This window comes from Rhodnius prolixus, unplaced genomic scaffold (assembly GCF_049639745.1).
Source record: "Rhodnius prolixus isolate KJV_2025 unplaced genomic scaffold, Rpr scaffold_4, whole genome shotgun sequence".
Lineage (NCBI taxonomy): Eukaryota > Metazoa > Arthropoda > Insecta > Hemiptera > Reduviidae > Rhodnius > Rhodnius prolixus.
The window spans coordinates 860550-886197 of NW_027411614.1; the positions used below are offsets into that span (position 1 = coordinate 860550).

The following is a 25648-nucleotide window of genomic DNA, read 5'->3' on the forward strand; positions in this document are numbered from 1 at the left end:
GCGAGAGAGATGAGGTCTTTGTGTTGCCATGTTTACTGATAGTAATTGGTACTCGTCCCCTATCAACCATGACGTATGCTGTAGCCACAGGTAAACTGGCAAGTCTATAATCTATCTCTTGTACAGCTTAGCTCCATGCTGTAGATTACTGTTGCTGCACACACACCACACCTGTCCCCCCCCCCCCACTGTAGCACATCTAGGCGCAGATATCTGCCTACAAAACCCTTTGTCATTGTCCCACAAATATAATTAGCATTTATATGTCTATATATATACATATATCTTCTCATTCTATGTGTGTGAACGCCTGCATGTGCAATAAGCGCACATCAATTAAATGACCTCCTTGTTTCTATGCAATCTCACGTTAAAAGATTTTCTATTATTTCTCAAGTTAATGGTACTAATGGTGAACTTTTTGCTGACGTAATGATGGTGACAATTTTTTCACTCTAATGGAGGCACCAATTCTAATTCTAACACCTAGTAGGATCCATAAAATTATAGGATGCTGGCCAGTGTAACTAGGGTATCATCCTCGTATCTTTCTTAAATATTAAAGTAATAAGTAAAGTCTAAGCCTATTTTTTTAGGTGGGCTGTCACAAATTATGTGGCGATCACTGAGGCGGCAAACAAACCTACATTTAGCATTAAACCTATTACCACAATTACCTCGCTAAGTACCCTGAAAGAAGTGGCTAATCCACTTTTCCCTACAGGGAAAACGTGTAAATAATATACCTAATTCTTCAACCTAACAACTTAATCTACCCCAATAATTTTGTTCAAATGGATAAATTGATCATGCTGACGTAAAATTATTTACTTTGGACGATTAATTGTCAAAGAAACCAGAGCCACGATTCGCTGGGGTTTATAAAGAGCCTACGCCTAGATTTCCCATCAAGAAATCAACGTCCTGAAATGGTCGTACTTTTTTTACTGAAAGTGGTCAGTTGTAAAAGTGGCCCAGAAATCTGCAAACTGATGAAACATTGAGACGCTTTTACACGTTCAGATGATCGGCGATTAACGAAGTGCTAAAGCGATTTAAGGACATTTAGAAAACATTGAAGCACATCAAAGAAGAGTAAGGTAGAATAAATCAAGAAAATGAAAGAGTTTTGTACTAAAAACAATGAAAATTACATTTCAAAAAACGGGAAAAAATGTGTACAGTGTTTTCGAGGAAGCAAAAGGGATTTGTTTTTTTTGGTTACCATGCAAAGGGTTATATAGTAAATGGTGGAATATCACTGGATGATGAAATTCTGCATAAGATACCATCTACTTTTGGTATCCCCAAGCATTCTAACGTGCCCTTTACAGGTACGCGATAATAGCACAATTCTGTAATAGCCTAACTTTCCATCCAAAAGCCCAACTCCGATCACACTAGACCTTGGTCATCAAAGTCTAGACTATTCTCCGTCAATACCTAAACAACAGGCCTATTATTCCACCGCTAACCACGTTCGTTATATCTCTAGATAATAACCGACTAACTTGAAAAGCACAAATATAACCAATAATACAAACTTTCTTTACAAATCTATCAGAACTGATTGTCCAAACTCACCGTTTAGAACCAAAGATGTCTTAATGCTAACACCCTTCTGGATGTGTACTTCAAGATCAGCTTTCAGACAATCGGATTTACTCCACTTTCTACAGGACCTGAAATGAAAAATAAACATAATTATGGATAAATAAGATTACAAAGGAAATAAGTTATTCATGTCCCAGGTAATGATGGGTGGGATTGTAAGGATTGCTCAATTTGAGGTTGGATTTCTTTGCTGAACCCCAAATTTCTACGTAGATCCAGTAGTATTTAAAAAAACGATATGTTGTTTATTTTATTTTTTTGATTTTTAAGGTGCGCAACATCAAAGTCCCTTTGTATCGGAATTGTATCGGTGAATAGACACTTCACTATGTTGGCTGATCTACACCAACATCTTATCTAGTCGAAACTAACCTATTGACGGCCCTAACACGTCTTTTCTTACTCCGGGTGGAGTACTCGATATTCCTCGCACCCCGAACAGGTCTAGCCTAAATTTTAAATCAGCTATTTACAACAAAGTTTATACACAAGCTCATAACTACATTCATCTTAATAAATACATTCTTTCTAATAAATATATTCACCCTAATAAATATATTCACCCTAATAGCCACATTCAACCTAATAAATCCATTCATCCTAATAATATGTTGTTTAGTAATGTCAGGTTTTTAGAACTATTTTCATACAGTCTTTTGTGCGTTAGAAAATGGTTATTAAATTCATCTCATCTCAGAGCAATTTGAAGATGCTGAGCAACAAAGTAGCGTACATAGAACAGAACCAAGGTTTGCGCAAAGTTTATGCCCCCCCAGTTTGTGAAATTGTGATTGTTTCACTTTCTTCTGTTCATCTTTCAAACACATCTTCCCAGGTTTCCAAGGCTGGAGTGCGGATATTGGATATGTATTATTGGGTGGTGGGTGGGGGGGGCTAGGGTTCAAGACTCGGAACGCTACACTGCTTCCTGGAAGGAATGGGTTTTAGCTTAACATAAAACTGTGGAGAATAATTTAAAAATAATATTAACTGAAATATATACGTGGTTGGGATTAATTCTGTGCGCATTGTACATGAATCCGTAATAATATTTACACTAGACTAAGTTCAAACATTACACTAGAGTTAATATGATGTAATGCGCTCTTGTATTATCTCTTCCGCATAATAGAGCAATTACATTTTCTTGATAATGACTTGGTTGGTAAGTAACTTCGCTAGTTCTTTGGCCAATGTTGGCTTGTTAACGCTTAATCTTTCTCATTCCCTCCATACCTGTATTAAAACTGTGCTTCTGTTTCTCAAGAGTGTGTACAGTGCCAAATGATAGTAACGCTACTGCAATCTCCAGGATTATGCTCCTAATAGTGTTCCAGAATTATACTAACAACTCTACTGTTTTTATTTCTTTCAGTAACTTCAGTAAAAAAAATAATAAAATAATTGTCCCCAACTTTGTGAATTAAATGTAAAGTAATGCCAATTTTTTCAGGCAGTCTTTACGTCCAACTGCCGCCAGTTAGGTGTTGTGGTCGGAGGCGACTAGCAAACATACTTTACTACAAATTGCTTATATTAACCAGTAAATAAAATCCAAGGCCTGAAGACCAGGGAATCGAACCCACTAAACCAACAATACATCTTAGCATTGCGGGTCTAGCCTATAACCGCCTAACATACTTTACTGTAAATTTCTCATATTAACCATTAAATAAAATCCAATTTCAGTGTTTTGTTTCAGTTGATTGACTTATCGAGTTTCTTAATGATTTGTCTGATTAAATCATATATAATATAGTGGATGCCTAATTAGTAATACATAATTGGTAAACAAATACCACAGTAATGTGTGGGTGTAATTTAAATTTTAATCATCATTATGAAAGTGTAAGATAGATTTAATGAATTCAAATGATATATATAAATTATCTCTAGATATGTAGTGGGAGTTAGGTAAGACAAAAAGATGCTGAATATGATGGAGATTAGTGGGTGTAGACACACACGGACACACAGACACTGAAATCAGTGTCACTCGGCTATCTACTGAATTATTCATATACTCATTTAGTCGTCAGTGTAATGGTTTTTTACCTTTCTTTCAGAACCTCTCTGTCTCTCTCTCCCACACTCTCACTATCTGCAACAGCATCTCCTCTTTACAGAATTAGTAATAATTCTCTTTCTATCATTTACCAAGCACCTAGACATGTCTATGCAAGCACACAATAAATACAATTGTGTCATTATAAAGACAATTGTCGTCTTATACCAACCAATGATGGTGAAACTTTTTTTAGAGCTCAACGTATCAAAACTTTGATACACAAATTTGTGCCTTTGCCTGTGTAGTTGTGTTTACAGCATAACTCAAAATCGCCGGAAGTTCAGTCCGATGACTAGTCTAGGTGGACATCAGCATCACATCAGACGAACACATTCCAAACAAAACTTGGGCACATTATTCAAAGAAAATTGAGATAAGGGGATTCGTGAATGGTGAGGGAGGGGTTTGTGCGTCACTTCCTTTGAGAATATAATTTTGTGTGAAGTATATGTGGACTTATTTACCAGTTAAATAGTTTTAATGATTACATATTTTCAATCTCATCCTTGTTTTAAATAAGTCAGTAAGGAGGGGGGGCACATGGATACATCGGATCCACTCTGATCTTTTTATGGTATTTCAGTGTTTTGTTTCAGTTGATTGACTTATCGGGTAGTGCGGCACTTTGTAGAGGTGTGCCCCGTTTATTCTAAAACTAGATTTTTGGTCTTCGGGAGGCCAAATGTTTCCTTACCGGAGATTGTGGCATCTGGTAATCTTAACGAACTTTCTAGGTTTATTCCAGTGCACTGGGCGATTGAGTCGTTATGCTCCCTAGTGTTCTGTTACTACTTTATTAGTTTATTGTATTGGTACCTGGCAAACTTTAGCCGGATTTGTTGTTTCAAAACCCCGGTATCTCTCATGAGATGAGAGGTGGGGCAGGGAACAATGGGCATTTTGGATTGCCTGCATTCCTTGCCCTTTTTGGTGGAACCGCCCTTTTTTAATACAATCTACAAAGATTACATATATAACCAAAATTCAGCCAAATTTGAATTAAATTGATTGACCGATCAAGTGTTCATTTTAATGAATAGATGATATAAGACCGGTAGAGCATTGAAATTGCCTCCGAGCGCTTAAGACCTCAGATGTAGTTACGCCTTAGAGATTCCCGTGCGAAGATCCCCCGGATCGAATCCACCTGCCGACTCTTAGATTTTCTCTTCCTAAAAACTTTTTACAGCTTACTACCCTGTAATTGGCATTGTTGTTTCGAGGGAATACTGTCCGGAGGCCGGCAGTACATGCTCCGGGCGTCCTGGTATTAGAATAAAAGGTGGTGGTAATAAATAAGTCTTAATTCAATGAAAAGTGAAGGATGAAACTAAATCTGCTGTAAAGTGAGCAAATGAGAAAGGTATGTTAAGTGAGGATACAGGTGACGTCACTGTGGAAATGTAGATGACGCAACTATTGGGGGCTCTCTTGTGAAAGCAGCACGCACACTAACAGACACACAGAGGAGAAAGTGAAAAAAAAAGCTAGGCTAAACGCCGAGGAGACATAGCTCATGGCTCTTACTTCTTTAAGCTGTGCTCAAAGACTACATGAATAAGAAAGGAAATCTTCTCCTAGCTCTAACTTCCCCCTTACTTACTTCCGGCCGCCACTTCCACACAGAGTGGCTGCTTTATAACACGAACACACAACAACAACAAGAAGAGTAGTAGTAGCGACGGTACTGTAGCACTCATCTCTCCCACTTGGTAACCAACCAACTCCTTCTAAACCGATCTTTTCCTTTCGGTTTGACACCGAATCTTCTTTTGCTCGACAAGTGTTTGTTTTTATATTGAATTAGGAAGTGGTGGCAGTCGGAGAGGGAAGGAGAAAAAAAAAGAAGAGAAGAGAAGAGAATTAGGAAAGCTTACCGCCCCCAAGTGAAGGCGAACTAGGAGGCGGCAACACCCCATCGCTGTGCTTCTTTTAAGCTCACGTTTATACTAAACAATCCTCTTACATCGACTGCCTCTTCGTTACTCACTACTTCAACATAATTATCTCTTATTATCTCTTTATTCGCTGTTAACTCCCTTGTATCTCCTCTATATCCGACTCTCACAGATTTACCATCCTCTGAATACGAAACAAAAGATCTGCTGTGAAGACTCACACGACTTACTCTTACTGTTTCTTAACTCATTAATATTCTTCATACTGCAAACAATTTTCTAATTATTGTATTTTGTTTTTATGTGTTACAGGTTATTCGGCAGCACGGGAGCGTGTTCAGCCTGTGGCCAGACAATACCAGCCAGTGAATTTGTTATGCGAGCATCTTCCGGCGCCGGAGGACCACAGCACCATGTATTCCACCTTAAGTGCTTTGCCTGCTCAAAATGCGGTGCTCAATTGGTGCCCGGTGATCGTTACTACCTTTTAGGCGGAAGTCTAGTCTGTGAACAAGACTGGCATAAATTGGTTAAAGCTAGCGGTGGTACAGGAGCCGGCCAAAGCGGGGCAGCACCATCGCCGGCGCCAGGAGTACGTAAGGGCAAGGTTGGCAGACCTCGTAGGAGCCGGGACTGAGCACACGGTGAGAATATCTGTATATATTCTCCACAGTGTGTTTGTGATTGTACCATTTTTGATTTTATTTTATTTTTTTGTAATTTATAATTTTGCATGGTTATTACTCCCTCTACGCATTTCCTTTTGTTCTCAAATCAACCTTCCGTCCATCCATTAATGATTTTTTTAATTAAAAGTTTTTCTCATATTATTACTTCTATTTCATAGTAAAATGAATATTATTCTTCACATAGATTAACCATTCATAGTGTTGCATCTAGGATTCAGTCCACAGAGAGTACGCAAAACATACTACAAAAATATAACCTTCCACAATCTACAATCATGTTTACGTTCATTGATAAAAACAAAACAAAAAAACTCTTTAGCTCAAAGGATTACGGTGGGGATTCCATTCATTGATAGCCTTCTTCATTTTATTGATTATCAACGGGTCGCGATTGTTCATTCATTTTCTGGCTGTTTTGTTACAACAAAGAGATTACATAGACTTCTTTGTAGCGGATAGTGTTTGTAGAGAGAGAGAGAGAGAAAAAAAAATCTATTTAATACTTCCATTGATAAACGTGTGTTACTTCTTCAGTGGCTCTGATTTTATTTGAATTCCTGTTACGAGTGCTTTAATTTAGGTTATACTTTAATTTAACCGCAATGATCCCTTAAAGATCCCATCATCTTGATTTAGATTTGATTATAATTTGCACACATATCCGGTTTAGATTATTTTTTCTAAAAAGTCACACGTTGGACAGACTAACGCTTTAGTTAGGAACAAAAATAGAACAACGTAAGAGGGATACAATTAAAAGCCCCAAAACTTAGCCTTAATGATCCAGTCCATTACCCAAACCCAGATGTTCAACCCCTAGGCAAACCCTTAATTAGCGACCGAAGAGTATAGCTTCATAATAAATAGTACAGGTGTTACTCATAAAAAAAATAATTATAGAAATCTATGCGGTAGTAGCGACTACCTTCGAAACTATCATCTTTCTATTAATGTCTGCGTCACTGAAGAAAACACAATAAGATTCGAAACTTTTGGTATACTGAAGATGGAACAGCGACTTCCCATCTAAATGGTTGTATAACAAAAATTTCAAAAATACAGAGAAAAATCACTTCTTAAGTTTTAAATTAATATCTATGGATATTTACAATTAATGGACTATCGATTGACTGTGTCGATTTCACTAATGGTTAGGCAATAATAAGCCACAATAATAAGAAAAGCTATTAATGTCTATATTGACGGAAAATTCGATTGGCAAATTTTTGACTTTTGGGTATCCTTTTTTAGAAATGTGAATGCAAAATCATTTATTAAAGATATATTCAAGAATATTTGTCCAAACATAATTAAAAAAGACTCTGTTTTGAAAAATTATCAAAAACTTGAATTACACGTAATTTCAATTTAAATAATAAATTGTTAACAAAGTAAAATGCTATCGGAATTTTCGACCAACGGCTAATGAACTCGAAAGCAATGTTTTCAAAATTTAGGATAACTTAAATTGATTTTTTGAAACAAACAGACAAAAAAATTGAATCACTCCCGGTGAGAGAGCTTTACCAATCCAGATTTTACGTATTAAAATAATGTTGTACATTAAATTTTAAGAAAATAACATTGTAAAATAAAAATATATGTTCATAAATTTTTAGGGAGGAGGGGAATTGTACAGAACAGAACTCCAAATTCTCATTTTTTGTTTTTTAATTAAAAAAAAAATTCAAAATGTAAATATAATAATTAATCGTTCTTTATTTCTTTTATTAACATTTTATTCGAATTAATTTTCAACTAAAAAGCGAATAAAAAGAATTTTTTTTTTTTAAATAAAAAAAGATCTCTTTAATCAATATTTAAATTGTAAATTTGAAATATAATAAATAAAATAAAAAAGAGAAAAAAATAGTTTTCACCGTCTTTATGATAATTTTTTTTACTATTATTTTTTTCAATTAAGTTTTAATATAAAAGAATTATTTTGTAAATATTTAATATAAAAATATGGGCGGTTGCAAAATTTCAATTTTTGTTCCCATTCATTTACGTAATTATTACAAAAACCATTTGTTATTATTACTATTATCATTTTTTTAATTATTATTTTTTTTTTTGTGTATATTTTGTAACACTTTATATAAACAAAAAATAAATAAATTGAATAAGAAAACTTATTGTATTTTATTAATTTGTTACGTTAAGTTTATTTATATATGTAAATTTTGTAATATAAAATACAAATAATAATAATATTAATAAACTTCAATTTAATATGTTATTTTTTATTTTAATTTTTTTCCTTTTTGTTTTGAATTTATTATATTTTTATTATAAACTTAATATTTCTTTTTTTATTAATATCCCAAAAATAATTGCTGACAAAGATTTCAAAATAAATATTAATAAAAGATTGGGATTGTGCAAAACACTAACTTCGTAGTTTTAGCAAACGTGGTTAGCTCAGGAAATATGTATTTTTATAACTGCCAAACTGGAATTAATTAGATGAGTAAACCGTGCATAAAAATATTAAATAATTTAAATAGCAGTTTGTACTAGGGGAACTTAATGCTAAAGGAGCTCAAAGGCGCCGTGGTAGCCGAGCGGTTATAGGCTAGACCCGCAATGCTAAGATGTATTGTTGGTTTAGTGGGTTCGATTCCCCTGGTCTAGGTCTTGGATTTTATTTAATGGTTAATATGAGAAATTTGTAGTAAAGTATGTTAGGAAGATATAGGCTAGACCCGCAATGCTAAGATGTATTGTTGGTTTAGTGGGTTCGATTCCCCTGGTAATCACATAATCTCATAATAAAATCTCATAATGAGTCAATATGAGAAATTTGTAGTAAAGTATTGTTTGCTAGTCACCTCCGTCCATGACACCTAATTTGGTAGTTGGACGTCAATACAGTCTGCCTGAAAAAATAGGCATTACTTTACTCTAGTTTACTTTTAAAGGAGCTCAAGCTAATAAATGAACTTGCTTGCCTCTCTGACTTGTCGGTTCCTCCCCCCCCCCCATTACGCCTGTTACTTATTATGAACCCATTATTTTGATGGTCACACTTCAAAAAAAAAAAAAAAAAAAAAAGGATTCCGCAACGCCCACAATAGGATTTAGAATATTCCCATAGTAGCTGTACAGGACCATTTTTTTAAAAAAATTTTTTATCGATTTCCTTATTAAATCTGGTTTATTGAATATTTTTAGATATGTACTTTTTTTAAAAATATTTGTTTTTTTACGAAAATTCGATAGTTCATGGACACTTCAGGGATAACGGATTTGATTTCCATTTTTCTTTAATGAACAGACCTATTTCCTGAGTACTGTTAAGAGGAGTTAAATTAGTTCGTAAAACCTGTTGAAGTTAGGGAGGATTTTTTTTCCCCCCCTTAATTTAAGGAGTAAAATTGGATGTCACATCCTGTTTGAAAGCCTGGGCGATGTTAAGTACCTGAATAGTCGTTAATATTTAAGGAATTTGGTTAAAGTTTTCTTGCCAGTTTAATACCTTAAAGTTGTTTGTATAGAAGCTTTTTAGCTTTAAGTTCATTTGAAAACGTTTTTCTAATGAAGTAACTTTGAATGAGGAAAGATTTATTTATTTTTATTTTTATTTTTTTTAAGAATTCAAATAAATTACATTGGTTACAAAAAAGTTAGTTAAGCAAATCACTTTAAAGGTAAAGATAACTAGAGGGGACCTGTTGGAGGGGGATTCTTTAGAAGTTTATTTATGTTAAAAGGTTAGAATTGGAAAAGTCAATTCTAATTTGCACTAAACTCAAATGTTTATGGTTGGCCCTTTTCCTTTTCTTTCTTTAAACAGGAATAAGGGGAGGAGATGTTGGGTAAAAGCGGAAGGGCCGAAATCAGATTACCAAGGGGAACAATTCTAAAAAGAAATTAGTATAAACATTTTTATTAGGTTTTATTACTGGTTGTTAACTTATATTACAGTGACGTAATGGAAGAAATTCAAGCGGGGGGCGGGTATACAAATGACGTCACCTGTGTGTTAATCTTAATAATGTTTCTACATAAAAGTAACATTTGCCTAGGAAGAATTTAAATTACATCCGACTTTTATATCCTTTAGACTTTCTCTTACAGTTGTAAGAAGTCTTCTTCAAAAAGTAAGAGAAAAAAGAATCTATTGTGAACACGCAATGGAAATCGTAAAAAAAAAAAATAGTATAAGGTAATGGGGAGAATTGATGCAACTTCTTCAATTCGAATGATTGAGTTGATCACGTTGGCAGTGCATTCTTCTTAATTCCTCGAACAGACCAACAAACTGAGCACATTCAGATTAATCAGTACTCCCAGAAGGCTATGAGGACATTTTCTTCTTGTATTAATTCTTGCAGAGAAGGAATTAACTCCACTTTGGTTAGTGTACTGGATTCGCTCGTGGTGATCCCGGGTTTGAAACCAGCTAATAAGCGATAAGCAAACGTACTTTACTGTAAATTTCTCATATTAACCATTAAATAAAACACAAGGCCTAGACCAGGGGAATCGAACCCACTAAACCAACAATACATCTTAGCATTGCGGGTCTAGTCTATAACCAGCTATATACTTTACTATAAATTTCTCATATTAACCATTAAATAAAATCTAAGGCCTAGACCCCGGGAATTGAACCCACTAAACCAACAATACATCTTAGCATTGCGGGTCTAGCCTATAACCGCTCGGTTAATGATCCAAAGATTTTCTTTTCTTAGGAGGTTCTTACAGACAGCACTGTCCTTCAATGGACAGTGCTGTCTTAAAGGGGGTGGGGAAACATTGTCCAGGATCTGGCAGTGCACTGGAAAAAGTTCAGAAGAATAATGGAGTAACAATCAGATAATCTACACTACCGGTGATGACATTTTCCTCAAATTTGGGATTTTTAGCAATAAAGTCCGCCCTCCCTTATTGTTATTTAGGTAGCCCCAACCAAAAATAAATCACCAAAAAAAAAACCTGCCCATTTTGAAGCTTGGCTGTTCCAAACCAGCGTCACCTGTGAATGTGTTCCTCAAATTGGTACCTGCACATGGCTACCACCAAAGAATCTGTTGTTCACCGAGCTATGCAACTTATGACTTGGGCACTAACTACAGACATAGAAGAATGAAGAAAGCTCTCTTTATTATAAACGTGGCGTACAGCTTAGGATTTTTCGTTGGTTTAAATTTTTTCCTTTTATATAATGATTCCCTAATATAATATTTCTATTTTATATAATTTGCTCTTTTATAGGCGCCACGATAGCTAAGCGGTTGTAGGCTAGACCCGCAATGCTAAGATGTATTGTTGGTTTAGTGGATTCGATTCCCTGGTCTTCAGGCCTTGGATTTTATTTAATGGATTAATAAAAGAAATTTACAGTAAAGTATGTTTGCTAGTCGCCTCCGTCCACGATACCTAATTGGTAGTTGGACGTAAAGCCCGCCTAAAAAAATAGGCAATTACTTTACTTTACTATAATTTGCTCTTTTATGTTATAATGTACTGGCATTCACTGTTATCAGCTAATACTCCTTCTTTTATGAACATATTGCAGTTATTGTAACTAAAGATCGAACTATCTAGTTTTAGTTGCGTTAAAACAATATTTATAATACTGTCCTAGTATTGCATACAAAGGGGGGGTGTAGTAAGTGAGATTTTGTAGAACAAAATTTTGTTCCTGTTAAGGAAGGCTAGAGTGAAGATTGTTCAATATGCAGTAAATAAAGCATAAAGATGATGTCAGTCGCAGCTCCCCACCCACCACACTAACAACTAACGGAACAATTAAAAGCCTGGCTCTTCAGCAAGGAAGGGCAAACGGTAATGGGGTCCTAGTTCTAACAGTTTTACCAACCCTTCCTTTTAAACTGTTGTTAATGGACATTGAGGGAGCTGTCCATTGAACAGTCAAAGGAAATTCATTTAGTGCAGAGTGATGTTGGTCGAAGTCTCCAGAAGAAGTACGGTTAGTCAGGAGGGGCTAATTGCGCCCTGATATAGGAAGAGAGGTTTGGTCGTTGAGGATCAAAGGTGAAGCAAGTTAAGTGAGAAGAAAGGACCCTAAAGGGAGGAGGACGCATGCGCATTAAATACACTTAGTAAAACTGTGTATATAGTGTATTTACCCGGAGAGAGAGAGCTCAGGGAAGAGAGAGATAAAGGGCTAACATCCTGGACAACGCAAAACTTGTCCTTTAGTTCGCAGTCAGACATCCCACTATTAGCTCTTTAACATCTAACGCCCATGGAGTAGAACGCAATTGAGGTTGTAATTAGTAATTAGACTCACAGTTTTAGTTTGCTGGAAGACAGTTCCCATCATCAATGAGAGCAGAATCCCTCTCTCTCTTTCTAAACTCCCACTTTACCGTAAATCCTTTGTAACAAATTAGAATTTAATTTGTGCATCTCTCATATCCTTAGCTGCACCTGGGATGCCTTTATCTAGCTAAATACACAAAGTGAGTGGGATACTGGTCCGGAAGTAAATAGAGAACGATAACTCTATTTGCGAGCCTAACTTGTTTTGAACATCTTCAACAATTTCATTGTTTGTAACAAACATAAACTACCACAGTAATACCTAGTTCACTTATGACTAACCAAAGAGCTCTTATTAGAGAGTAATTTTCGTTTTTTAATTCACTCTATAAGGGAGAATATTTTAATCGTGCAGAATTTAGATTTCGATTTTTGAGGTTCCTTAAGTTGTAAGTGCCTGTCTGTGTGTTTATATCCAAATTAACTCAAAAATGAAAAAAATCTTAGCTTAAATTTGTTATTTCGCTCAGGATGTTATAATTAGGTTTTGGTCAAAATCAGTCAATCAGGAGTAAAACTTCATTAAACAGTTCTGGGCTCCTGATATCAGGAGCTATTAGTCTAATAGTGACCCGCAATGCTAAGATGTATTGCGGTACTAGCATCGATCCCCTTATGCGGCTACAAGTGTTAATAATTTTTTTTTTTTTTTCAGAAAATGAACACTATTTAACATTAATAAAAAAAAAACTCATCTGAGCATGAATCATTCAGTAAAAATTCATTTTTATTCTCACAAAACATTTTGGAGAAAGTTAAACAACGAATGTCTAAACTTAAAGTTGTCTTGTTTTGAGTTTTGTAGGAAAATGTCTTAAGCTTTACAATTGTATTCTTTATTTTTTTTTGTTTTTATCTTAAGTTACTTAATCACTGTAGCATATATAATTGGATTACAAAAAAAAGAGGGGGAATAGAAATGAAAGAAAAGCATGACCTCTAAGGGCCTAAGAAAGAAAGGGTTGACTGACACAGCCGCAAAGGGAATAATGGGTGAATATCAAATAATGAACACAACTTGGGAATAACTTGGGGCTTAACGTTCCACCATTTAAAAACTTAATAATAACTTTGTTAAAGATATATTTTTCACTTTTTCGTATTAAAAGGAAGATTTAAACAAGAAAAACACAGGAATTGGCAGAAAGCAAATTGAAAGAGAAGATGCCTCAATAAAATTTGGAATATCAGGCGCCACGATAGCCGAGCGGTTATAGGCTAAGATGTATTGTTGGTTTAGTGGGTTCGATTCCCTGGGTCTAGGCCTTGGATTTTATTTTATGGTTAATATGAGAAATCTGTAGTAAAGTATGTTAGGCGGTTATTGGCTGGACCCGCAATGCTAAGATGTATTGTTGGTTTAGTGGGTGCGATTCCCAGTGGTCTAGGCCTTGGATTTTATTTTATGGTGAACATGAGAACTTTGTAGTAAAGTATATCTGCTAGTCGCTTCCGTCCACGACACCTAATTTGGTAGTTGGACGTAATGCCTGCCTGAAAAAATAGGCAATTATTTTACTTTTACTAGATAATATCGTTGTTTTTATCCGTTATAACAACGCATGTACTCGTATATTGCATCCCTGACCGGTTTCGGACTTACATCCATCACCAGAGGTAGATAGATGTTTCTCACACTACACTTGCTGACTGAATGAGGTTCAGTTTCAGTGATTAAAAATAGTTAAGTTTAGAAGTGGAAGAAAAGCGTGGAGGGGGAAAACCGAAGAAAAACCGAGAGGAAAGAAAAGAGGAAACCAGAAAGGAAAACAATCAGGGAGACACTCCTGCTACTCCTGCTGTACTGTCTGGCGATAAGCAGGGAGGACGACGCCTCTGTTGACAGCCGTTTGGGAGAAAAGAACCTTCTAGTGCCTGCTGAGCTCATTAGAGTGCAGCACTCTCACTCTCTCTCTCTCTCCCCGCCAACCATTAGTACCGCCAGAAGTTCCTCCATGCGCAAGGCTACTAACCAGACTGAAAACATTGCTGCACACCTGTTGACTTGTCCACACTCTCACCTCAATAACTTCCGGTCCGTCATACAAATTGGTCTTACACAGTTAAACATACATAACATATATATTTATATATGGAGCTATGTTTGAGTATGTGTTTTAAATGGAAAAGGTGCGAGATCAAATAGAATATAAATCCAACCATTTTACGTCTACCTTTTGAATTAAATAACAAGGTGACAGATTGTAAAGAAAATCAAAGGCTATAATCAGCCTGAACTAAGCTAAAACAAAACTCTCTAATTTTGGACCCAATTTTGGGTAAAAAAATGGTAAAAATGACCGTAATTGTGTTGAAGTTTAAGTTGCAGGACATATTTATTGTAATCATTGTATAAACTTTTAAAGAAATCGTTTTAGAGAATGTTTTAAATATTTATTCAGTAAGATTAAGATTAAGATTCTAATAGGGCGGCCTTTATTAAATGAACTCCTTCGCCTATCTCTGCCCTGTGGTGGCAAGCCACCACTCCTGAGACCTAGTCTGCACCCATAGTTTAATGGCCGTAGTCTTAAGACACTTGGAGACCCGAAAATAGGGCTCCGGGCTAACGAAGTGTCTTCGCAGAGCCTTCCCGGGCCAATAAATCGGCCACTTTGTTTCTATTTATTCAGTAAAGTAACGCTTTTGGTCGATCGATTTGGTCTAAAACGTTATTAAAGCATCTTTTTTTTTTTTTTGGTATCTAAGGGAAATACCAAATTTCAACTTCCTGCGATGTTCAGCTTTTCAGCCAGACTGAAAGAGCCATTTTGTAAAAATCACTTTTTCAGCCTCTGGGGACCTCCAAAATGAGTGTTTGTGGGGCAAAAAACTCAACACAAAAACCACTTTTTACGCACCCTCTCGCCATGTTGTTTTTTTTTTAGAGTGCCACAAACACGATTTTACCCACTAATCGTGAATGACGCAATAAATTAGCTACACCAAAACATATGTCCTTGCTGACTATGCCTAGCAAACCTCCCAGACGTTTAATGGTCTCTGTCAGAAGAAGAGAAGTAGGTGCCTAGGTAAGTAGGTGTCAGTGGCCAATCAAGCAGGTTTAAGCAAGCTTACTTTGAGCATATCTAGGAATGGCCTCAGATTGAAGCTTGAACATGTCTGTTCTCTGAGTTATAGACCATTCTTTCTATCACCCACACACATTTTCCTATTCACCGGGACATGTTAGGGTTCAGGAAGCATCTGTTCAAGTTGGGGGGCTTATTACCTCGGATCTGTTCTGCAGATTGTGGTCAGGAAGCGGAGGAGAGGCCTCTCACTTGTTGATTGATTGCGTTGCAATCGAGTGATTGCGCTACGGAACTTTGAGACCAAAGGAGATAGTAGCGCAAAAAGAACTAATAGAGAACGTCTTAAACCTCCTTAGTAGGGGAGGTTTCATCTAATAGATCCAAAAAGGAGAAGGCACAATAAACCTCTTTTTGCTGCGGTGCCATAGGGCGCAGATCCAGTCCAGCTATTTTAATCCTTAATCCCCCTTAAATCAAGCCGAAAATGGCTCCTTAATAAAGAAAATCTATTCAAATACAGACCTACACATGAACACATGGCACATAATAAGTCTCAAGAAAATCTTTGGAGCCAACTTTGAGGAAACTTAAAAAAAAAAATCGGGAAAACCGATGAAAGTAAAGATAAAGAAACTTTTCCGGTTAGCTGGTTTCCAAAAGCATTTCATCAGGTCCAACGATGGTTCAGAGTTCTTAATTGAGTTATGCACAGATTGTAGGCTGAATCCTGGAGGATCCAGCGCCACGATCGGGAGAGGGATGCTGAGAGGGGCCAGCCAATGCTGGAACTCTCTAGAGGTTGGAAGGAAGTTTAGGAAATTGGTAAAAGAGCGCGAGGCCAACGTCGTTTTAGGCGTCTGCGGAGGACTGACTGGATGGGTTGTTGTGTGGATAAGGCTTGTGCTGAGGGGATTAGGATGTATGGTTTAGGCTATTATGGAAATTAAGGAAGCCGAGTCATTGACAAAAGGGGATATTGAGGTCTTGTATGGAGGGTTAAATTGGATAAGGAATGTTGACGATTTGCCGAAGGACTTTAGATTGATAGGATTGGATTCTTTGGATGTTTGTAAGGTTTCGCAGAGCCCCACAGCTTAGCTCCTTAGGTCCAGATGGGTCCTTAGTAGTGTCTTGTATAGAGTCAGTCGTATTCAATAGATCTCATAAAGAATATTTCTGATGAGTGTTCGAGATAAGAAAATTTAACAAGATAGCAACAGTTTCTCATGCTCCTAATTGGGATAAATATCAGTAACAATAATTAATGTGTTGAGAATTCCAAATAAAGAAATATAAGAGAGAATCCAATGTAGAGTGTTGAATAGATAAATTTAGCGGTCGGCGAAGTTAGGCTGGGAATTGCGGTATTGAAATAATAAAATCTACGTTAATTGAAGTGCGCTACGTTGAAGACGGGGGCCAAGGTGACTTAATGAAAGAGGTGTAATCAAGTTAGGTGTCTTGAAGTGAGATGAAACAAGAAGTAGAGAAGAACTCGGATGGCCGTGGGGGGGTGTGGAGGGGGGAAAACAGCAGAAACAGTAGGATGAAATTAGCCGAGATTGGATGAAATATTTATAACTGGGAAATGTAGTAAAAGGGTGGTCCAAAAAGGGCAGAAAGTTGTGTGTTGTGGGGGGGGCGGGGGGTTACTCATTTAGGATTGCTGGAGAGAAGACTATAGGGGCCCAGGGCCCACGCCGCCAATGCTAACAGATCTGGGTAGTCCGGGGTTAAGGTCTCCTCGCGCTATTCGGCTGCACTCAGACTAATGAAAAGAAGTAATCCAGGCTACCTTCTCCATGGCCACTCCAGCGCTGGAGTCCAGTCCATCCTCCTAACACCTCCACTTTCTCCAGACACTCCACACCATCCACTCCTCCAGTTTACTTTTCTTTTATTTTAACTTTCATAATCTACGTCTCTCACCTCTACGCTGAATAAACTCGTTGCTTTTTCGCCCCCACCCTCCTCTATTTCCGTTTTCTTTTTTTCTTACAACTTGTGAGAAACAGAGGCCGCACTTTATCAACACGCCCCCCGCTTCCTGTCAAAATTGTTTACATTTGCTAAAGATCAAGCTTAAGACTTTTTTTCTTACTTTCTCTTAGCTCTTAAAGTACCTGCGGATCGTGCGGATTTTCTATTTCGAATTGACACCGGAAGTATCCCAGTATTTAGAGTACTTAAAAGTGGTTAAAAAATTGTGTTGCTTCATTTCCTTGATTTTATTTGTTGTAACACTCGCGTTTTATAGTATCTCTCACTGGTTTCGAGTTATCATCCATTATCAGAGATAGTTTTATGAAGTTTGCTGAAGAGATTTGAGAGATGTTTCCGTCTTCGGAACCTTGTCATTAGTAGTAAGAGAAGAGCGTATTTTGCGGGGGTTTTGCAGCAATATTTTTTGTTTGCATTTAATGTAGGAGGCTGAAAAAGTGATTTTTACAAAATGGCCTTCTCTCTTTCAGTCTGACTGAAAAGCCGAACATCGCAGGAAGTTGAAATTTGGTATTTCCCTTAGATACCAAAAAAAAAAAAGACGCTTTAATAACGTTTTAGACCAAATCGATCGACCAAAAGCGTTATTTTACTGAATAAATAGAAACGAAGTGGCAGATTTATTGGCCCGGGAAGGCTCTGCGGGACACTTCGTTAGCCCGGAGCCCTATTTTTGGGGTCTCCAAGTGTCTTAAGACTGCGGCCATTAAACTATGGGTGCAGACTAGGTCTCAGGAGTGGTGGCTTGTCACCACAGGGCAGAGAGACAGGCGAAGATGAGGAGGAAACAGGCACTGTTACTTCTCGAGGAGGAAAAACCAAGGCCTGGTGAGCTTTACCCAGGGAGCCGCTCTCCCGCATCAAGAGTCTGATTAAAAGGACAGGTCTGGAGGGTGGGCTTTAGAGTGAGGGGAGCCACAATAGACCCAAAGGGGTCCTTGAGGCCGCCCTAGACTAATCTAATCTAATCTAACTTGAGCCTTTATTAACCCTTTTTTTTTTTACCGTCCAGCCTTCCACAGGAACTTGACGGAGTAACCGGGTATAAAGTATGATCACTTCCGGCCTATCTCTATACAGAGTACAAACGACAAACAGACTTACAGAAGATATTTAATATGCAACACTTCCTCAGCCGTTCCTGGAATATTGCAAGTTGCAGTTACTACTATTATCGCTTCTTTTAAACGGGGTTTTGGTTTAATAATATTGAAGTACAAAATTTGGAGGCCGTAAAGAAGAATTGGAGGTGTGGTAGCTAATTAAAAGCACTGGAGAAAGCGGGGGAGGTGGTTTTGGAGCGCAGAAGAGAACGCCAAGTCTTAATAACCACGATGACTGCCGCTCCAAACTTCTACGACGTCCTAGAGACGACTTCATTACTTCATTACAGTCTTGATGAGAACTCACATGAATTGTGTATCATCCTTACTTGATTGCATAGCAGTTAGTTCGCTCCCACCACCACACGGGAGCGACGTGGCCAGAATGTAACTATCAACAAAACAGCTGCAGCAGCATCAGCTGCGGGTGGGGGGGTCTTTTAACCTAAACGTTGGACCAACCATGCTAGCGCACTCTGCGCAGAGAGATGCTGGTTGGCGTTTTGTCGTTTTGCCCGAAAGAAGGAGAAGGTAGGAGTTAGGCTAAAGTTAATGTAAACCACACGACCACTAAAACGTTCCTACTCAACTACACACGGACAAAAAGCCCTTGCCCTAATTATGGGCTAGGGGGGGTCTACATCTCTAGCTGAGCTCCTTGTGCTCGTCATACTGGTGTGCTTTGACGTAACCCTAGTTACCGTGGCTGATTTTAGTCCACTGAAGAACTAAATCATGTATGATCTACTAAAATTTACCGAAACCACATTTACTTTACGTCAACCCATAAAAACGGCCCCCCGCTAAAGCCAAATATGTTCTATTCTTACATCTATCGTTTCAACTTCTTTTGGGTCGTAATGTTTATCAGTTTCTCTTAGTTTCATATTTTCTATTTTGAATTTTCGAGGGAAGTTCACGCTTTGAAGATAGATTGAGGGAAGGGATTAGCTAAGCGCTTAGGGCTTACTGGATTCCCACGCGAAGATCCCGGGTTTCGAATCCGGCTGTTAGGCTCCTCAGAGTTTCTCTTCATAGGAGCCGGCCGTGCGTTGAAAGACGCCAAAGATAAAAGATAATTGACGCGCCCTACATTTCAAAAAAATAAAATCAATCAATTGTGCATATTCTCCGGAAGTTACCCAAGATTACCTGTTATTTATTATCCAATACAGAATACGAGGTGTGGCTATTAAATAACGAGACTGATGCTGCTATAGAAGAACTATGCATGCGCCAAATCCTAACGACCGACAGCTGTGCGACGTAAAGCCTTCTCTTTCGATTGCAGCGTCTCACGTGTTTGTAGAGAAATCTGTCTGACCGGAACTGTCGTTTGTGCAAGGGGTGTTTGTTTCGTTTTGCCGAAAACATGTGATACTACACATGCGTAGTAGAGCAACGAATTGTCGTGAAATTTCACATGATACTTGGTAAAACCGCTACTGAAACTTATCTTTTATTAAAAGAAGTTTATGGCGATGAATGTTAATCACGTGCGCGAGTTTTTGAGTGGTTCAAACGTTTCCAAAATGGCCGAGAAGCCGTCGGAGATGATGACCGCCCAGGTGGCCCTTCCACGTCCAAAACGGATGAAAATATCGATATATAATTAATCAACATTACTACCGGTGAGGTGCTTGCTCAACTCTGGTGAAAGAGTAAGGAAAAAAAACGACCCGATTTGTGGAAGAACAAGTCACGGGGTTCTCCATCAAGACAACGCGCCGGCTCACACTGCATTGCCTGTCAAGACGTTTCTAGCCAAGTACAATATCACAGTTTCTAGGCCATCCGCCTTATTCGCCTGACCTGGCCCCCATATGACTTTATCTGTTCCCTAAAGTCAAATCTGCATTAAAAGGAACACGATTTCAGTCCTTTGAAGCTGTGAAAGAAAAAGCGGCACGCGTCATGCAGGAGCTGGCAGAAAAAGACTTCCAGCACTGTTTGAAACAATGGTAAATTCGCATGGAGCGTTGTAGGGATAGGGGAGGGGTGTATGTTGAAGGTGACGATAACTAAATATGCATTAATTTAAAATAAAATGTTTTACAGCAATAGTCTCGTTATTTAATCGCCACACCTCGTATAATCTAGTATGAAAGTGAGCCAGATAATTAATTTTTTTGTCCCTATTATTGTGTTAGCATGAATTTAGTATTTAAACTGACATTCTTAATAACTTCTATTTTTTAAAAAAAAAAATTTATTAAGAATAATAAAAGCTCATTAATCTTTCTGTTAGATTATTCTTCATTTAGGAGGAGCTTTTAATCTAAGTTCAGCTTTAAAGCCTTATCTTTTCGCTTTTATTATTTTTTTTTTTTTAATGATTGTTATCTTTTTTATAAAAACAAATCTAATATTTTCTTCTTTAATGGCTTTAGTCGTTTAATACTCGGCAGAAGAACGATGCGACAGCGTGTTATTGATTCTGTGAAAATGAGATCTTTTTCAGGACAAAAAGGTTTTTGAAACCCGCTAAGTATGATCCAAATGGTTCTATATACAGGGTAAACCAGTAAGTATTGTCCATAGGCCTACTGTGTGTAGTACATCTAAAGTGGAGTTCAATGACGTATTGGCCAACTTCATATTTTCCACCGTTCTTGCCGGCAGTGCACTGGAAAAAGCTCCGGGCGCTAATAACCTCAGCTGTTGATGCGCAAAAAAATAAAAATAAAATATAACTACCTGTTGGAAAAGAAAAGAATGTGAATTAACCTTTAACTTTTTTTTTTTTAAGTGCTATTTGTGACCTTAGACTTTCTTATTTTAAGACAATCTACTGTAAAAATTGATTACTGGCCCATCTAAAAGGGTTTTCAATGAATTAAACTAACACTGTTGAGTACTCGTGAACACGTTTTCTTGTAAATCAAACGTAATTTCTCATACGAAGATAGAAAGGAATCCTGGAAAATGGATATACCGTTTGAAAGCCCACATTAGACAAGGGAACTTTTATAAAAAGTGCCAGCACTTAGGTCTGATAATGATCACACATAAGGGCCTAATGAGTTTTTTCTTAAAAATTTCAATTACTTTTATTTTCCAGCATCCGGAGGAAGATTGAGGCTGTTTGGAGAATAACTTATGCTTCAAAATGGTATCAATTTTTAGAAAATTTATCTGTCTTTCTAACCGTGTCACCAGAATCGAATTCGGACTAAAACTTCTGAGTACAGTAAAAGCTCCTTATTCGCGCTTCCTTCATTTGCGTTTTCACTATTCGCGGATTAAAAAAATGCGACCCAATTCCTATATTCGCGGATATTCGCGGAAGTACACTATGATAATAAAAGGATTCCAATAGGTATCCAACCCAATATCCTTTGTAAATGCCGTCAAATGGACTAATAAAAAAAGTAAAATAGATCTTATTACAACTTTGCCTAAAGTATGTTGTTAAATGATATCGCCGAGAACTTTGACATAAGCCGCCTTCGCCGCGATCGGTGTTTTTGAGAATGTAAACGCACAGAATGAAAGCAATTGTTCGTGATCCAGCAATAGAAAAAATGGAAGTGGCGTTGTCATTATGGATCGAAGACCGCAACCAAAAAAGGGTGCCCCTGAGTGGTCCAATGGTCCGGGAGAAGGCAAAGTATCTTTACGCTCATTTTAAAGAACCTGATGGTAGTTGTAGTGGCAAGTTCAAACTTTGACTGCAAACAAAAGCTTTTAAAAACTGCCAAGCAAGAGAAAATTACAAAATTCTTCAAACCATTGCCTAAGCCTTAAGATAATTAATCAAAATGTTCAAAAACTTCAATTAAATTGACTTTTTTATATTTGTTTTTTTTTTTTATTTTGTCAGCTAGGAACGTATCCCCTATAATCCCATACAAATTACCATTCCGTATTCACGGTTTCTGTATTCGCGGCATATTTATGGAACATATACCCCGCGAATAAAGAGCTTTTACTGTAATAACATTTTTATTGGAAAAAAGTAATGATTTCAGGAAAAAAAAAATTAAAATGACGTCACTCAAGAACGGAGGAAAATATGAAGTTGGCCAATACGTCATTGAACTCCACTTTAGATGTACTACACACAGTAGTCCTATGGACAATACTTACTGGTTCACCCTGTATGTGCGTATAAGATCAACATCTAAGGTCATTGAAACTTGGAGCTTTTTTGGGGGGGGGAGGGGGTCTCTGAACGGTGTTCTCTCGTTACATTCAACACCATCACCAGACAGTGAGCTGAAAGAAGCTCTTAGCTTAGGGAAATTCTACAACTTATATTCGATAAGTCCTGGAAAATTTAATTAAAAGTACTTTCTGAGAGGAGGGAGTGAATTGAATCCTGAAATGGTGGGAATTAAATGGGACCCAAACAATCGCGAGTCCTTTAGGAGACCTTAAAAAAATTTGGAGATTGAATTTCAAAAATTTGCATGGAAATGAAAAGAAGAAATTGTTTTGTTGAAAACCGTTTTTTTTGAATTTTCATTTGAATTGTTTTAACTTTTTATTTTTTCATTTTTTTGGGGGCTTAAACTAAACATGGCGCGCTTTTGGGAGGGTTGAATCGTCGTTCGTCGTTGATGTTGTTGTTACTGTATTGTAGAGTTAATTAGAAGAGTTCTTTCGATTGAATAGCGCAATATAGTTAGAAAATATACTGGGGGCTTCTAGACGCGTCGGGGATACGAAGGGAGAAGGGCCCACAACAACCAAACACTCTTTGGGGCCCAAAAACCCTGAACAAATCCAGTAGAATTGAAAACGATGGCTTGATTAACTTATTGTTTCACAATTCCCTACGGACAGAAAATTAAACAGGATGACGATGGATGGTGTGTGTGTGTGTGTGTCTAAGGGAGAGTTTCAGAAGCTGTTGGATTGGCCGTGCCATGCCCCCTCCAACCACCCCCTCTCAAAGGGGGCTCCATTGTACTAGAAGGGTGTAGGGCATAAAGTCTGTGCATGTAAGTTAGTATGGGTTCTAGGACAGGGAAGGGTTCGTCGTCCTTTACCCAAGCGCCGCTACTAGTGCTACCCGCACTCCCAATAGGGGAGGAGACTCGTTCACTTTGTTCCAGATGAGATTTTGAATTTTGTACGTGATTACTTGGGAAAGGGTGGAGCAGAGTTATAGGGCTTGTATAGGGAGCAATGGAAGGTCAATTTCAATGAGTATTCGACTAACATGAGCCTTTATTAACCCTTTTTTTTTTTTAACGTCCAACTTGAAGGAGTAACCGGGTATAAAGTGCGATCACTTCCGGCCCATCTCTATACAGAGTACAAACGACAAACAGACTTACAGGAGATATTTAATATGCAACACTTCCTCAGCCGTTCCTGGAATATTGCAAGTTGCAGTTACTACTATTATCGCTTTTTGGAGAGGTGGGGGAAACTTATAAGTCAGATTTACATTATTCTAAAAGTGTTTACATGATGCAATTGCACTTTCAATGAAACTTCATTCAAGCGGCTTTTCTTTTTTCAATCTGGCCCAACTAGTTTTCTGATTTTCCTCCACTTTTTGTAGTCCTTCGTAGTTGTTGAACGTCTAATTTGGATTTCCATCATAAATCGACAGACAGACATACTAGAGTAATGAAAACCTCTAGGGCCGGTAGTGAAAGATTTTTTTTTTCTGTTTTTAATTTTCTAAATTTAATATAAGAGCTGAAGTTTGAGCGTTTTAAGACGTCTGAGCGGAAGTTACAATCACTTTTTAATTTCTAGCAATGTTTTTAGCGTAAAATAGTTGCATCTAAAATTTCATGACATAAATTGCAGTAAGAGAAGGTCATGAGAGTATATAGTGTCATATGAGAGAAATTCCAAGGAGGGATAATTCCAACGATAGATAATTCCATGGAGAGCTAATTCCAAAGAGGAACAATTCCAAGGAGGCATAATTCCAAAGAGGAATAATTCCAAGGAGGGATAATTCCAAAGAGGAATAATTCCAAGAAGGGATAATTGCAAAGAGGGATAATTGCAAAGAGGAATAATTCTAAGGAGGGATAATTCCAAAGAGGAATAATTCCAACGAGGAATAATTGCAAAGAGGGATAATTCCAAGGAGGGATAATTCCAAGGAGGGATAATTCCAAGGAGGAATAATTGCAAAGAGGGATAATTCCAAGGAGGGATAATTCTATGGAGGGATAATTCCAAGGAGGGATAATTCCAAAGAGGAACAATTCCAAGGAGGCATAATTCCAAAGAGGAATAATTCCAAGGAGGGATAATTCCAAAGAGGAATAATTCCAAGAAGGGATAATTGCAAAGAGGGATAATTGCAAAGAGGAATAATTCTAAGGAGGGATAATTCCAAAGAGGAATAATTCCAACGAGGAATAATTGCAAAGAGGGATAATTCCAAGGAGGGATAATTCCAAAGAGGAATAATTCCAAGGAGGAATAATTGCAAAGAGGGATAATTCCAAGGAGGGATAATTCTATGGAGGGATAATTCCAAGGAGGGATAATTCCAAAGAGTAATAATTCCAATTAAAAAAAAAAACAGGCCTCAACCGGAAATACCTCTTTACTCAATTGCGTTTTAATATTTTTTTTTTTTTTTTTTTGAGATTTTCTCCCAAAAATGGCACCCAGAATTATCTTCCTACATACGCTTACATTTATTTATCACTTTTTCAAGGAAGATTTCGTTCTAGGGTCATTCCTGGAGAAGGGACTGGAATAGGCTTCCCTCTTGGGTTACATTTCAGTGTAATGTACGGTCTTACAAACTGACCCTAACTGGACCGTGAATTTAAAATAAATAAAAAAACACTCGAGTTAGAATCTTGCGAAGTAAGAAAAATTCGTCGTGAGTTATTGCAGCAGATTTTTTTAAAAATATAAATAATAATTATTTAATCTTTATAATTGTTTAATTAAGAATAATTTAATTTGATAAAAGAAATATAAATGGTACGATCAATATTTAGGGAAATAT

The 25648-nt window shown here is 37.2% G+C and overlaps 1 protein-coding gene across 5 annotated transcripts in view; it reads left to right on the plus strand.

The window, feature by feature from the left end:
• LOC141455902 (uncharacterized) overlaps positions 1–25648 on the plus strand; it is a 461930-nt gene that overhangs the window by 403704 nt on the left and 32578 nt on the right. For all 5 annotated transcript variants that reach the window (XM_074131387.1, XM_074131386.1, XM_074131388.1 and 2 more), the window contains one exon: positions 5893–6224. In XM_074131387.1, coding sequence (XP_073987488.1) covers positions 5893–6217 — 325 coding nt within the window. In that variant the 3' untranslated portion in view covers positions 6218–6224. The remainder of the gene's footprint in view (positions 1–5892; positions 6225–25648) is intronic.